At 40.1% G+C, this 15,964-nt stretch overlaps 1 protein-coding gene across 5 annotated transcripts in view; it reads left to right on the forward strand.

Annotated features, from left to right (window-relative positions):
* The window catches only part of b3galnt2 (beta-1,3-N-acetylgalactosaminyltransferase 2), a 28,670-nt gene extending 12,707 nt beyond the window's left edge, over nt 1–15,963 (forward strand). Inside the window, exons 3-12 of one of the 5 annotated variants that reach the window (XM_043679927.2) lie at nt 1,243–1,343; nt 3,007–3,200; nt 4,020–4,115; nt 5,884–5,994; nt 6,364–6,454; nt 8,220–8,403; nt 9,076–9,198; nt 10,496–10,655; nt 11,975–12,031; nt 12,564–15,963. In XM_043679927.2, the coding sequence (XP_043535862.2) occupies nt 1,243–1,343; nt 3,007–3,200; nt 4,020–4,115; nt 5,884–5,994; nt 6,364–6,454; nt 8,220–8,403; nt 9,076–9,198; nt 10,496–10,655; nt 11,975–12,031; nt 12,564–12,695 (1,249 nt within the window). In that variant the 3' untranslated portion in view covers nt 12,696–15,963. Of the gene's footprint in view, nt 1–1,242; nt 1,344–3,006; nt 3,201–4,019; nt 4,116–5,883; nt 5,995–6,363; nt 6,455–8,219; nt 8,404–9,075; nt 9,199–10,495; nt 10,656–11,974; nt 12,032–12,517 lie in introns of all 5 variants that reach the window. The other 4 variants (XM_043679941.2, XM_043679952.2, XM_087978659.1 and 1 more) reach the window with 4 other exon arrangements.
* The last annotated feature ends 1 nt before the right edge of the window (nt 15,964 follows it).

Genomic DNA, 15,964 nt, shown 5'->3' on the forward strand with positions numbered 1-15,964 from the left:
CTCAATAAATTGAAAGAGTTGGGACTATTTTGTTTGGAGAAGAGAAGATTGAAAAAAAGATTTAATAGAAATATTAAAATCTTGAGCTGTCTCGACAGCAGATAAGGGAAACTGTTCCCACTGGTGGAAGGATCGAGAACAAGAAGTTGTAGTTTAAAGGTAATTTGCAAAATAAGCAATGGCAACATGAGGAATATCATTTCCATGTAGCTAGTGGTTAGGATCTGGAATGCACTGCTTCAGAGTCATTCAAGAGGGAATTAGATGATCAGAAAAGGCAGAATATGCAGGGCCTTGGGGAGTGACACGAGGTGAACTGTTCCTTCAGTGAGCCAACACCGAGATGATAGACAAACGGACTCCTTTTGCACTGTAACCATTCTGTGAAGAGTGTAAAGTACATAACACATATTTAAGTGGTACGTTCATTATGTACACAGGTTGTCAACAGAACAACAGCAGAACAATTACCACTGTTCTTGTCCACAAATACAGGAACATTGGTAAGATCTGAAACATTTTATTCATTCATGGATGTGGGCATTTCTGACTGGGCTAAGGTTTATTGTCCATCTGTAATTGTTCTTGAGAAGGTGATGATCGTTGTCCTCTTGAGCTGCTGCAGTTCCTTGGTGTGGAGGGGCGTTGTAGAATATGATGTTAATTCTAGCGTATATCTTTAGTATATGGTGTGCAGACCTCTCATAGTCTTACCCTTTAATGGTGATCATTAAGGCAGGTTGAGGGAGTGGGGAATGTCTGGTTGCCTTGACGGGTTGTGACTGAGTCCAAACATGACCCAATCGGATAAACCAGGGATTTTTGTTCTTCATTTCTGCCTGGATGCATTCTGCACTGAAAATGTGTTCCCTCCATTCACTGGGTCTATATCCCTTCCCAATGCCAGGGTCTCTCTTCTCCACCCTCCACCTAGCTTCACAGGGTCTGGACAGGGTTTGTCTCCCCTCCCCTCTGCCAGCCTTGGTCTATTCCCCTCTTCCCTTCCATACCATGGGACATAGTCCAAGGAATTATCCCTAATGTTTTGGTCAGTATTTATCCCTCAGTCAACATATTAAACTCGATTATCTGGTTATTATCACATTTCAGTTTATGGGCACTTTTCTGCACACAAATTGGCTGATGCATTAATTACAATGTCTACTTCAAAGGTACTTCATTGGTTATAAACCAAATGAGATCATGAAATGCACTGTAGATTTTTTTTTGTGTCTCTGGCAGTGTCCTTGCAAAGTTTATAATTGGGACTTATGGCTGCGACATTCCTGATGAGGACAGAGAGGATCCCTACTCCTGTCAATTGCTCAACTTTACAAACCCAGGTCAGACTTGCTGGAAATTATTAAAATGCTATACTCTTGTATTTGAGAAGGGAGGACATCATGTACACAAACATACTGGAAATCTGAACATATGCACAGGGAATCTTGTGGCTGGAACAGGTAGGAATTCAACAACCTCCTACCATTACCTTATATGGTCAAAGGTCCAGGTGCCATATTTAAAGGGCACTAAGACAGTCATTCACTCCTCACTAGACTGGAATGGCACTTAGGCTTCAGGAGGGGACAGCTGCAGTAAAACTTTCAAGCTCCTATTTCCTCGCAGTCACCTCCCCCTCTATCTCCAAACACCCTGCTGTTTCCCCTCCCAGGTCGATCTGCACCCACCGTTCCCACCATAACAGAGTTTAAGCAAGTACAGGAATCAGGCCAAGTAGGGATCTACGCCCTAGATTGTATCCCCCATGTCATGGAGGCCCACTACAAATTGAGAAACATGGCAACATAGAAAATAGAAGCAGGAGTAGATCATTCAGCCCTTCAAGCCTGCTCCACTATTCAGTATGATAATATCTGATCATCCAACGCAATACCCTGTCCCGGCTTTCTCCCCATACCATTTGATCCCTTTTGCAGTAAGAACTATATCTAACTCCTTCCTGACAATATTCAATGTTTTGGCCTCAACCGTTTTCTGTAGCAGAGAATTCCACAGGCTCGCTGCTCTATGGGTGAAGAAATTCCTCCTCACCTGAGTCCTAAATGGCCTACCCCATATTCTTAGATCTGGTTCAGGAAATAATTTATTTCTCACAACGAGTTGTTATAATCTGCAGATCCCTGAAAGGGTGGTAGAAGCAGTTTCAATAGTAGAAAAGGTCAATTTGTAGTGTTAAAGGGAAAATATAAGATGAATGGGAGTAATTTAGTAGCTATGTCAGTGAGCTGGTGCAGTGTCCTTCTAAGGGCTTATGCCCGAAACGTCGATTCTTCTTCTCCTTTAATGCTGCCTGACCTGCTGTGCTTTTCCAGCAACACATTTTTAAGCTGGTGCAGTGTCCCAAGTGGCCTACTGTGCTGACTCAGTGACAAGCAGCATGTTTTAGCTTCATTATAAACTAACCTTAGCTAATAATTTAATGTAGATCATTAAGTTTTCCATGTGGTCAGTATTCCAATACAGAGAAACAATTATGAGCTAAGGGTGTGAATTTGATTCTGTCCTATGCATGAGTCTTAATGTATCACTGTGTTTTGTCAGCCATGAATTAGTAAACAGCATTTGTACTGCTGAGTCAGAACATTGTGGTTCAAGTCTTAGTTGTGATGAGCATACAATCTCAGCAGACACTTATTATGGAGGGAGCGCTGCACTGTTGGAGATGCTGTTCTCCAGATGAGATGTTAAATTGAGGCCTTATCCATCCTTTCAATCAGGTGTGAAAATTTCTCATTTGAAGATAAGTATTCTTCCCAATGTTTTCCCTCAGCTGGTATTTATCTCCCATCCAGTATCACTAAGGCTGATGATCCTTAGTTAACACTGTATAGCTTGCTAAGTGAGAGTGATGTGATTCCTATATTCCTACAGTGACATCACTGCAAACGTACTTATTGGCTGTAAAGTATAATACTGTGGAATGTCTAGAGGCCGTGAGAGATGCTGTAGAAATGTAAATCTTCCTTTTCTTTCTTTTTGCAGTTATAGGCCAGGAAATTGAAGCTGTCAGTCTGTTCGGAACTCCTGCTTCAACATTGCTGGGAAGCAAGATTTCAAAGATTGACTTCCGCGTTCTCCATCCCATTATTATTACAAGAGTTGGGGTATTCCATGATCAGAGAGGAGCAGGTTTTCATCAGAATCTCACTGTTCGACTCTACCAAACCACGCTGGAGGTAAGTCTCCCCACTTAGTCATGACATCCTATCAATCCCTGAGTTGAGCTTCTAACCTCCTAACCTTGTCCACATTCATAATTTCACGTTTCTCAGTTCTTGCCTCAGCACGTCTGTTGCTCAAAGTCTTATCAATTCATTAGTTACTTCTGTACTCTTGGCAACCCGACCATCCTGCACCCATCATAAACTTCAACACGTACATAACTCACACCAAATTTAATTTCTTCATCATCATTGTGTTTGCTGAGTTAAGTTGACTCCACAACTAGCAATGCCTCAAATATGAAATTCTCAATTTTCAAATAACTCTAAAAGCCTTACATTATTGTTCACCTTGTAATCTGCACAGGCCCAATAAGTTTCCCTGTTTCTATAACTTCCTCTAGCCCCTACAACCCTCCCTCCCTCTGTAGCCTCCTCCAGACACTACAACCTCCCTCTTTCTGTTGCCTCTTCCAGATACTACAACCCTCCCTCTCTCTCTGTAACCTCCTCCAGCCCCTACAATGCTCCCCCTCTCTCTGTAACAGCTTCCACCATTGTGGTGCTCATTTTAGACGTGGGCTAAAATCAGAATGGGTCTCAAATATTAGATTAATTTTTTTAAAGTCATTTTTATCTCATGGGTATTGCAGTCATTGATAGCCCCTGGAGACAGTTGTGATGGTTAAGGTAACCAAATGATTAGCTGGCACATTACACGGGAAACAGATTGAACCAGCCAGCACTGTAACAATTTGTTGGGACTCTAGCCTGTTGTTTACAAACTCTCAGAGTGGAAGTTGTTGCTGTATTATTGTGTGAATATTTTACCAGGAGGTGATTGCCAGTGCCCGCTTCAGTCCGCTCAGCTCGGGAGTACAAGTGAACCAACTGTGGTATAAACCAGTGGAAAGATTCCTTTTACCTAAGGTACAAACAAAGGTTTAAGAATAGTTTTGTTCCTTTTCCTTTGCTGATCATGCTGAGTAACCTTTTAGAAAATCCAATCTGTATTGTGTGCTGCATCCTTTGTGATATTTCTTCTCCCCAGTCTATTCAAGTCTTGCGATGAAGTATTCTGCTTAGATGTCTGCAGAGCTACTGTTAACCGGCCCATTAAGAACTGGATGATAGCAATCTTGGGAGAAAGTGAGGACTGCAGATGCTGGAGATCAGAGTCAAAAGTGTGGTGCTGGAAAAGCAGTCAGTCAGGCAGCATCCGAGCAGCAGGAGAGTCAACATTTTAAGCATAAGCTCTTCATCAGGAATGTGAGCTTATGCTAGAAATGCCGATTCTCCTGCTCCTCGGATGCTGTCTGACCGGCTGTGCTTTTCCAGCACCACACTTTTTGACTGATAGCAATTTTGGGTGATCCCCAATGTTTTCCTCCTCTTTCGCAAAGGAAAATTACCAGGTTCCTAGTGTGGTTTGCTTCACTCTGGTCCTCACACTTCACATCCAGAGGATTTGCACTCTGAGCCCATTTTATTAGCTGGTATTTGTCTTCTTTTGGGGATATCAATGTGGCTGTATCAGCCATTCTAAGATATTGCTCACTACCCAGTGAGTTAAAAATATAATCTATATCAGTCTAATAGATTAAGGTTTACTTTGTTTTGTTACAAAGTCCAACTTAATCTATCCATTTTCTTCAATTATCCTCCGATTGCTTACCTTCCCTTTGCTCTTCAAGATTTTTAAACCTGTCATCATTTCCCTCAGTCTAGCTCCATGTCCATCTCTCCAGAAGATAATGTTTTGACCACTTCAGTCTGAAGTCCACCTTGCTCACAATGCCAGAACTAACCTGGCCAGAATCTCAAATGATGTTCCTTGTGGCAATGGCCACTGTGTGTTAAACTTCAATCCCTCCATTAATGTTTCTTCAGTGTACATTGTGATATTTATTATACCTTCACCCTATTAAACTCTATCTCAAATATGACATCTCAATAATTCACTTTGCAAAGATAGTTCCAGAACTATTTATTTGTTTAAATTGAATTGAATGCAATGATGAGTTTGAAGCCATGTGCCTAGAGTATGAACTTCGATGACAGTGTCCAGTGACACTATCACCAACCTTCACTTTTTCCCTCAAACCGCAGTCCGTCCCTTCTACCTTCTGTATGTGACTCTCTTCCTGATTCTCCAGATTGTCCATCAGCTATAAGACACGAGTCAGGAGTGTGATGGAATATCCTCCACTTGGCTGGATAAGTGCATCTTGAGAAACTCTACATCATCCAGGGTATGTGATTGACATTCCACTAATCACATTTAAATATTGACTCCTTTCACCAGTGATGTGCATAGGCAGCAGTATGTACCTTGTATAAGATACAAAACTCCCTTAACAGCACCTTTCAAACCCATGACTTCTACCACCTAGAAGGACAAGGATGGAAGATACATAGGAACACCACAACCTGCAAGTTTCCCTCCAAGCCAGTCACCATCCAGACTTGAAACTATATTGCTGTTTCTGGACTGTCGTCCGATTATCATCCTGGAACTCCCTTTTTAATGACATTGTGGACATAGCAAATGGACTACAGTGTTTAAGAAGGTAGTTACCCGTCCTTTACGAGGGCAGTTGGGAATGGGCAATTAACAATGATCCTCACATCTCATAAGTAAATTAACAAAAATGTATAAAATCTCAAATCATGAAATTTAAAACACCTGTTTTGACAGGGCTTTGAAGGCACCATTGCTTGGGAGAGCCAAGACTCTCAGTACCTCATTACCACAAACCTCACTGATGTCGTCCTTGACAGTGGAGGAGGTGTTCTTAGATTCTCTGCAGTAAGTCAATCTTCGTGTTACAGTAACTTAACTAGTCAGGACTACTACAGAAAAGTGATTAGGAGCAGAAGACTCTCTTCTGGGAAGACATTGGGGAATGACTATTATTGGAGGTACAGTGATCAGCATGTGTTGTGCAGTTGTTGGGATAGTGCTGAGGGAGCACTGCAAGAGGCAATATAGTGGGATTGTTGCACAGCTTTTTCAACTAAATGTGTAAGGATGTGACTGATTAGTGTTAAAGGCATGTTAACTGTGGCAAAAATATTATGCTGGGTATTGATTTTAAGTATGTGTGTTTATGTACATTATTTGTGTACATTTTTCCCTTCTAATTTTCCTCCTAATTTTTCTCTTGTTGTTGTATAGGCTCAGCTTCAGGCAGAGAAGCAGGTGATTCAGGATGGTTTTGGACAGAATGTGGCTGCTGTGGCTGGGGGCTTTACCTACACCATTCATGGTAAGTCAGTGAAAGACCAAGCTGCAACCCTGTAAACTGTTTAATCCCTTAAGTTTAAAAAAGATGTTGCTGAAACAGTCATGTAGGGAAATAACTAGAAAAGATATTGGCCTTAAAGGTTCAATAGTCTGAGCACCTAAGAGGTAACATAAAAGCTCTTTAGTGTGACATAAGAAGTTACGAAAATTATCATGATGCTGTCAAAATCTGACAGATGCATTGATATCCCAAATAGAAGGAAAACTTGCTATCTTACCTGGTCTGGGTCCATATGTATGTCCAATCCTTCATTAATTTGATTGATTCTTAATACTGTTTCAAGTGAGCTCAGAATTGCCTCAAACTGATGGGAACTAGGAATGGGCAAGGTACCCATATACGCTTGTGGAGAACAATTTTTAAAAGTACTTTCTGCATAATTTACTGCCTTACTATATTATTGTCATTAAGTAACTTTAGCACGAATAGCATAGGGTCAACATAAAAATGACCACCTGTTTGGCAAAATTGTTAGAGCTTTTGAGAATGAAACTAGTAAGGTAGATAAAGGTGAACCAGTAGATGTAATATACTTGAATTTCCAAATGACATTTGATAAGGTGTTACAGATAATGTTAATACACAAGGTAAGGTCTTATGGAGATGAGGGGCTATATTAGCACAGATATAGGATTGGTTAATAGTAAGGAAACAAAGAGTAGGGATTCGCAGGTAATTTTCAGACTGTGCCTAGTGGAATGCTGCAAGCCTTAGTTGTTTACCATCTTTACTGCTGTCTCTTCATCTGTCATTGATATTGTATCTAAGTTTGCTAGCGACACACGGCTAGGTGACAAGGACACAAAGAGGCTGGAAACAGTCATAGACAGCTTAAGTAAGTGGACAGTAAGGTGGCAAATAGGGTATAACATGGAGGAAGGGTGAAGTTATTCAGAAAGCAAAGTAGAATATCCTTTTGAAAGATGTGAAATGTGGAAATATAAATGTTCAGAGACTTTGGTGTACTCACGCAAGGACCATAAATTTAGCCTGCAAGTACAGCAAGCAATTAGTAAAGCAAATGGCATATTGGCTTTATTGCAAGTGGATTGAAGTAAAAGAACAAAGAAGTCTTGCTACAATTGTACAGGACTTGAGGAGACAACACCTGGAATATTTTGTGCAATTCTGGTCTCTATATTCTATTGAAGACAGAAGAGTGAAAGTTTGTTATATTGGTCCATGAAATGAGAGGATTATTCTACAATAAGCCGAGTAAATTGGCATCTATTCTTTGGAGCTTGGAAGAATCAGACATGATTCTGTTGAAACATTGAAGATTCCATTGAAACACTGACAAATGGGTTGTTTTACCTGATTGGGGAATCTAGAAACTGGGGAGCACAGTTTTAGGATAAGACATTGATCATTTCAGACAGAGATGAAAAAAACATCTTCACTTGAGGTTTTTTTTGGAATTCTCTACCAATTATTAAATATATTTAAGGCTGGGATATGCAGATTTGTGGCCTCTTGGAATCCAAGGATTTGGGGAAACAGGTGAAAAAATGGAGTTGAAGCCCAAGAGGTCATTGATGATTGGTTGGATAGTGGAGGAGTCTCAATGGATCATATAGTATGCTTCTGTTTCTATTTCTGTGTTGACTCTTTGCAGTTTTCTGACACAATAAGCACACTATTACCCCCATGATAACTTGCCTGAAATTTAATGATGAGGATTCCTACAAGACCAGATTCAACTTGTCATTTTACTCATCTTTTTTAGATGGTGCTACACTCTTGGAAAGCCTCACCACTAGGCCCAAGCGGTTTGAAATCCACAAAAATAAGCTCAGGGAAGAAGATGCGGTCTTACAAAAAGAAAGCCAAACCTATCAAGATATTGTTTTTGTAGATGTAATAGACACATACAGAAATGTGCCACACAAGTTGCTTCAGTTTTATCAGTGGTAAGGGATATTCTTCATTTTGTTCACACTTTGTGTCACTTCTGGTTCAGAGGATTGCACTCTCACCTCTGCATCTAAAAAAATGGCATCAATTCCCATTCTGAAAGTTGAGCACAAAATTCAGCTTGACACTCCCAATGCCAGTACTGAGGGAGTGCAAGCTATTGGAAGTGCCAACATTTTGATGTGAGTTCAAACTGAGGTTTGGTGCCCTCTCTCAGGCAGACAAATAACATCACACGGCACTTTATAGAATAAAAGCAGAGAATTTCTCCCCAGAAATGGGATCAATATTTACCCCTCAAACAACACCTACAAATAATATCTGATCAAATACTGAATGGCTGTTTGTGAATGCCCTGTATGCCAACTGTCTCCAGTGTTTCCTGTATTCTAGCAGAACCTACACCAAAGGAAGCACTTCATTTTTAAACGGTTTTGGGGCATCTTAACGTCATGACAGGCAGCATAGACAGTCAAGTCTTTTCCTTTTAATTATATTACTGTGATGGTGCTTTTCTTTGGGTAACTTAAGCACTTGAAACTTAGGAGTTTTCCTTGAATGTACACACCGACACACGTTCTCACACACACACTCTCTCTCTCTCTCTCTTACTGAAAGCTTGTTTGATAATATCATGAATTCTGAACCTGCTTTTACCTCACAAACAGGTCTGTGGAGACAACGAGTTTCAAGCTGCTACTAAAAACGGATGATGATTGTTATGTCGATGTGGAGGCAGTACTAGAGAGAGCCGGAGAGAGACTGGGAGCTACGAATGTGTGGTGGGGAAAGTCAGTATCTGTGTATTCGTGACAGCTTTATAAGTCGTTCAGTCATTCCAAGGTAGCGATTTGCAGGGCTATGTGGCACTAGTGTTGGAATCATTCACATCATTCTTTTGAACAGCAATAATGATAATAATAGTTGCATGGCCTTTTGCACTGCATACATTTGTTTCATAATTTGACTCTGTATAGCTGTTATTGAAGATCTGGCTGCCTACATGTTAAAGTCACTGCATTTTCTATTTGTTTGCCTGAATTACTGTATAACTTGCCTGATGAGCCACTTTTTTTCTTACCAGATAATTTGCATAAGTCTGAGTCATATTTATTTATCTCAGACGTTTTCTTAAATGTGATCTATCTTTTGTTCCCTTCTCCCCAGCTAGTCAATAAATTATTTTTTAGCTGCGGATTAATCTCACATCTTTCATGTGCTGTTACTGCTTTCTTTTATTTGTCTTGCTATCCCTTCCTAGCTAAGTGGTTTCACGTTCAAAGAAAGCTTGACAGATCTCAATATCAAATACCCAGGGACCTCCACCACTCGATTTCAGTGGAATGTGTTTCCTGAGAATTTGATAAGTACCAAGTGGAAAACCAGTTGAAACTGATGTGCTATGTTACTCACCTTAACACAAAAGACGTGGAGCTTTGGAGTAATATGACTAAGGAAGTTAATTTATGAATTAGAACATGAAATGCTGGAAGCACTCAGCAAGTGAGGCAACATCTGGAGAGAAAGAAAAACAGATTTAATGCTTCAGGTCAATTACTTTTTCAGAACTGGAAGATATTAAAAATGTAATAACTTTTAACCAAATACAGAGCAGAGAAGGGGGATGGTGGGGAAGAACAAAAGGGAAGGAGTGTGATATGGTGTAAGGCAGGAGGCATTAAAAGGCCAAAATGCTGGATGCAAGAGAAAAGTAGTTGATAATTACAGAGGTATCTGAGGGAAATGTTACAGAATAGTTACAGAATGTCCAAGTGGAAGTGGACAAATAAGTTTTAATATAATTAAATTCATACAGCATGGCTGAAAGGCTTTTATAAAAGTACCTAGCCTGTTATTTCTCAAGCTTGTGTTAAACTTAGAAATTGTTAATCAGCAAAATCTTCCCAATTGCGAGGGTAGCTCATTGGACTGAAGCATTAACTGTTTTTCTCTCTATGGTTGTATTTTTCCAGCATTTTCTGTTTCCACTGCAGATTTATAGCATCTGCAGTATTTTACAGCTGTTTTTTTAAAAACTTTGTTCAGAAAGACCCAGCATTCATTTACTTCCACAAATGATTTCCTCAGTTTCAGGCAGAATTGGGCAGTGGATGGAAGCGGGAAGTGGATGGAACTGGAATACCCAAGTCTGGTCTATCCGGATTTTGCCTGTGGTTCTGGTTATGTCGTCTCTCACAACTTAATTCAATGGCTGGCAGAGAACGCCAAGACACTAAAAGTCTATCAGGTATTGGGCACTTTGTGGGTTTTAACTGGCTTGTGTATATCGTGGTTGAAAAGTATTCACTGGTTACTTGAATCCATTTTACTAATAGAGCCATTTTTTGTCTTAGCAATTCCTAAGGTCCGTATTGTTCCTCTTTTGGTTGCATAATATAATAAAAGTTGTTAATTAATCATAGCCATGAATCTCTATCAGGTGCTTTACAACTGACTCAGGCAGGAGAGCACTAGTTAAAAGCTATGGGAACCAGAGGTTCAGAGTCATCTGGTCTTTTCAAACATGTCACATAAGAAATATGAGCTAAAGTGGACTATATTACCCCTTGGATCCCAATATGCAATAAAATAATGGCTGATCTTCTCCATAAACTCCATTTTCCAAAGGGTGTGAGACTAATTGTGTGTTGCTAACTACAGCTATGGACAGGGTAGATGGTAGAGTCTCCAATGCTTTTAGCAACAAATGACTGAACAGGAATATCTCCTGCTCTTGCCACTTGTCAGTGGTGTATTGGAAGGATTTGCAGAAGGATACTTAACCTATTTGGCCACAACATAAACACATGTTCCTTGGCTATCATGCCATGGGTGGGGTCTCAGACCTGGAGATTATGGCCTCAGAAGTAGGGATGCTACTTGCTGTATTATAAAACCTCCTTCCAGACCATATCTGACTGTCATAGTCAATAAGAAAATGAAAGGTGCTAAAATGGTAAAGAACTTTGAATTGAGAGATTGAAGTCTGAAATGTTTTAGTAGTACAAGAAAAAACCTTGCTGTCACTGCATTTCTTGCATGGTATATGGGAACGAGCAACATCCCTTGCATCTTACCTTTTCAGATCAATAATCTAAGGAACATGTTCTCTATGGACAGTTTTTCTTCTAGTTAAGATCTAACGCAGGCTGTTGCATTTGTGCCATCTCAGCATATGGGCAAGACCAACATATTATTGCCTATCTCTAGTTGCCCTTGAAGTAAGTAGTGATCCTTTTTGATCTGGGGAGGAATTACTCTCATGGTGTTTTTAGGTGAGAGTGCTTGTGACTCAATGTTTATGGAGGAAAAGGGATATATTTTCAAGTCAGAATGGGAGAGAGTTGGAGGCAATGGTGCCATATGCAGCATCTGCCCTTGTCCTAGGAATGTCTCAAAGATTGTTTTGAAGGATCATCTTCACTGTTCATGTTTGTTGATACAGTCCCAAACCTTTTCGGAGTGAAATTGCGAAATGAGAAAACTTGTGTAATTCCTATTGTAATCAATTACATGCAGAAAATATTGGATGTGTGAAGGCCTCTCTGATCTGTATTGTAACTGCAGGGTGAAGATGTCAGCATGGGTATTTGGATGGCTGCAGTTGGACCTCAGCGACATCAGGTGAATATTCAACATTTCTACTGTTGTTTTAGTGTGAGTCTAGAGTTTTACTATGTGTAAAGTGATGAGTCCCTTTCCAAAAAAAAGCAAAATTAGGCATTTGAGGGGCAGATTTTCACAGTACCTGTACATGCTACTTTGCAATATTGCAATATAAAACACAGCATCATGCCAGAGTCCAATTGGTCTATACCAGTGTTAATGCTTCTTCCACCCTGTCTTTGTCTCAACCAGCTTTCTTCATGTGCTCAAGTATCCCCTTAAATCCATCAATTCTATTTGCCATAGTATTGCAATAGTAATAAGTTCCTTATTTCAGAGGGATTAGTATATGGAAGTGTCACTGAATTCCTGACTGGATTTATTAGTAACACTCTTATTTATGGCCCGTCCTTTTAGATCTCCACTCAAGTGTATCTTTCACGTTCATAAAAGCCTTTAATCTCTGCTGTAACTTTTCTATTCTTGACTTTGAATCTATTGTAGCTTGTACTAAAACGTCCACTTATTCTTCCATCCTCCTGCTGACAAGGATCCTCGCTGGCTGTGTGAAAAGAAATGTCTGCATGGTGCTCTATCATCCCCACAGTACTCTCCAAAGGAGTTGCTTGAGTTGTGGAAGAACAAGGAAGAGTGTGGAAACCCCTGTTACTGTCAAAAGTGAGATTGTCAGTGAATTCTCAGCAAGTCACAGCAAATGTCAAAGATCTTTTTGGCTCGGGTAATCTTGACTGTGAGTCAGAACACTATGCTTTGTTTCATCTGTGGTTCGTCTTTCGTTAAAAGCTGAGGTATCAATCTTGACAAACCCAATAACAGTTGGATTGAAATGACTGTGTTCATAAAGGAACAACCTATCTTATCTTCTAATTCCACTGGCCCTATGGACTTTTAACTGCTACTGAGCTTGCACCATTTTCATTTTGGTTCGAGCTGGTACTGTAGCACCAGTGTCATTGGCTAGACATAGCCTTTGTGGGTGTTGCAATTTAAGAACTTAACAGAAGAAAAAAGTAGAAAAACCTTCATATTTTTGTAAGTGAGGAAAAAAGTGTTCCAAATCATTTTCTATTCTCCATATTCCACATTATTTAGATTCAAGAAAAGAATTAAACAATATGAGCAGGAAATAAATAATGATTCAGGAAGGAAGGAGTGGAAAATGTTTTAAGCAATCAATGTAGTAAACTGGGTAAAGTACAAAACACCGAATTTAATGGGTATACACCTTAATTGGCAGTATTCCCCAGAGGCCTTAATTTTTTTTGTATTGTGGTTACCAATGACTTAATGAAGAGAGTATTATATATTCAAACAAACATGCTGATAACACTAAATTAGGTGATAGAGGTGGGTAACATTGATGCACTCAGTTTGTAACTTTAAGACTGCAACTAGGAAAAACCAGCCAACTGGGAGCTCATGGTGGGCAAGTGATGAAAAAAGCAAATGGATGGTCAAGGTTTGAACGTGCTGCAAAGAAGCTTTGAATTTCTGCAGTGCAGCTTGTAGATTTTACCAATGCTGCCACTATGGTGAAGGGAGTGAGTACTGGTGATGGATGAGGTGGCAATCAAATTGCTCCTTAGTACTGGATTGTGTCAAGTTTCTTAGGTTTTTGGAGCTGCAATGATACTGGTAAGTAGGGAATATTCCATCATACTCCTGATATGTGCCTTTTAGGTGGTGGGCAGGTAATGGGGAGTCAAGATATGAATTAATCACCACAAAATTTCTAGCTTCTGACCTCTTGTAACTGGTCCAGTTCAATCTTTGGTCAAACTTGATTGAATTTTCAGAGGACGTAACCAAAAAGATTGATTGAGGGCAGAGCGGTAGACATTGTCTACATCAACTTTAGTAAAGGCTTTGACAAGGTTCCACATGATGGATTAATTAGTAAAGTTAGATTACATGAGATTAAGGGAAAGCTTGCCAATTAGATGTAAAATTGGCTTGATGGTGGGAGACAGAGGGGGTTGGTGGAGGGTTGTTTTTCAGACTGGAGGCCTGAGACAGGAGTGTTCCACAGGGGTCAGTGCTGTGTCCAGTTTTGTTTGTCATTTTATATAAATGATTTGGATGAGAATTTAGGGGGCATAGTTAGTTTGTAGATGACATGGTATAATCAACTGTGAAGGTGGTTATGCAAGATTACAAAGGGATCTTGATCAGTTGGGACAATAGGCTGAAAAGTGGCAGATGGAGTTTAAATTTAGCAAAATGCAACACCATGCATTTATCTAAATGAACAAGGGCAGGATTTGTGTAGTTAATGGGTAGTGTTATAGAACTGAGACTTAGGGGTTCAGGTAAATAGTTCTTTGAAGTTTCCATCACAGGTAGACAGGGTGGTTAAGAAGGTATATATAGCATGTTTGCCTTCATTGCTCAAACCATTGAGTAGAGGAGTTGGGACATCATGTTGTGGTGATACAGGACGTTAGTGAGGCCACTTATGGAGTACTGTGTACAGTCCTGGTTGCTCTGCTACAGGAAGGATATTATTAAATTGGAGAGGATTCAGAAAAGATTTACGAGAATGTTGTTTGAGTTATAAGGAGAGACTGAGACCTTTTTTTAACTAGAATGTAAGATGTTGAGGGGTTACTTTATAGAGGTTTATAAAATTGTGAGGGGCATCGATAAAGTGATTAGCAAAGGTGTTTCCCCTTAGGGTGGGGGAGTTCAAAGCTAGTGGTCATACTTTTAAGATGAGAGGAGAAAGATTTAAAAAGGACATGATTTCTTTTTAAACACAAGTGGTTTGTGTGTGGAATGAACTGCCAGAGGATGTGGTAGATGCAGATACAGTTACAACATTTAAAAGACATTTGGATTGGATTTATGAATAGAAAAGGTTTAAAGGGATATGGGTCATACAGTCAAGTGAGACAAGTTTAGTTTGGGAAATGTGGTCAGTGTGGACGAGTTGGAGCGAAGGGTCTATTTCTGTGCTGGATGACTGAGTTAGGATATTCAACTCAAAAAGCGAGCCAGGGTTCCTGAAGAAGGGCTTATGCCCGAAACGTCGATTCTCCTGTTCCCTGGATGCTGCCTGACCTGCTGCACTTTTACAGCAACACATTTTCAGCAGCTTCCTCATGGTAGGTCTAGGCACCACATTGAGAGGCAACTGAGATTGGGACACCTAACCCCTGCTGCTAGGGTGAAGGGACTCAAGATATTTACATGGTACATGGAATGGTTCAGAAGTGATCTTATTGAAAGACCTATTATCTTCTCGGGAAATAGTAAAGTTCAATATTAGCACAAACCGATGAGAAAAACTGTAAGCTAAGACAATAAGTGCCTACAAGTTACTAGCTTCATACTGTGAGGGTGGTAATTTACAATAGCCTATCCAGCAATGAGGGGACGAGCGGGATGCTGGTGGCAGAAGCTGTTGTAAACATCAAGTTTGTTGGGAAGTGTGTCCTTTGCAGATCAGCAAGTTAAGAGTAGCAATTGGACTGGATGTCAGTTTGCTTCAGTACAAATTCTTGGTTGGGTCTTACACTCAGGGCCAGTTTATTGGAGATGGAACAACCCTACATGAGATGGAACTTGTTGGCCCTGACAGTAGTTTATACTGTTGCACTGCTGGTGGATCCTGATTAAACAGAAAGCTGTGCTTCTGGCTGCATTCATACCACATCACTAGTAGCTCCTTCTCTAGGGAGAGAGCTCCTTTCCTTGCCTTTGATAATGTGATGATGTCTAACCAGACCAGATCTAGATAACTTTCCTTCAAGGTGATGGTCATTCACCTTGCTATAGGTGTCATACAAAATGCAATAGAACTGTTTCATAATTATATAGGACAATGGCAATATGCATAAGTTGGGCACTTAGTAAAATTAGTCTTCAGTACGATGCAACCATATTGCAGTTTCAGAACAGTAACACTAAATAAAGGAATAAAAACATGAC

Source organism: Chiloscyllium plagiosum, unplaced genomic scaffold, assembly GCF_037043375.1.
Source record: "Chiloscyllium plagiosum isolate Xiang-an unplaced genomic scaffold, Cpla_swu_hap1 HiC_scaffold_3, whole genome shotgun sequence".
Taxonomy (NCBI): Eukaryota; Metazoa; Chordata; class Chondrichthyes; order Orectolobiformes; family Hemiscylliidae; genus Chiloscyllium; species Chiloscyllium plagiosum.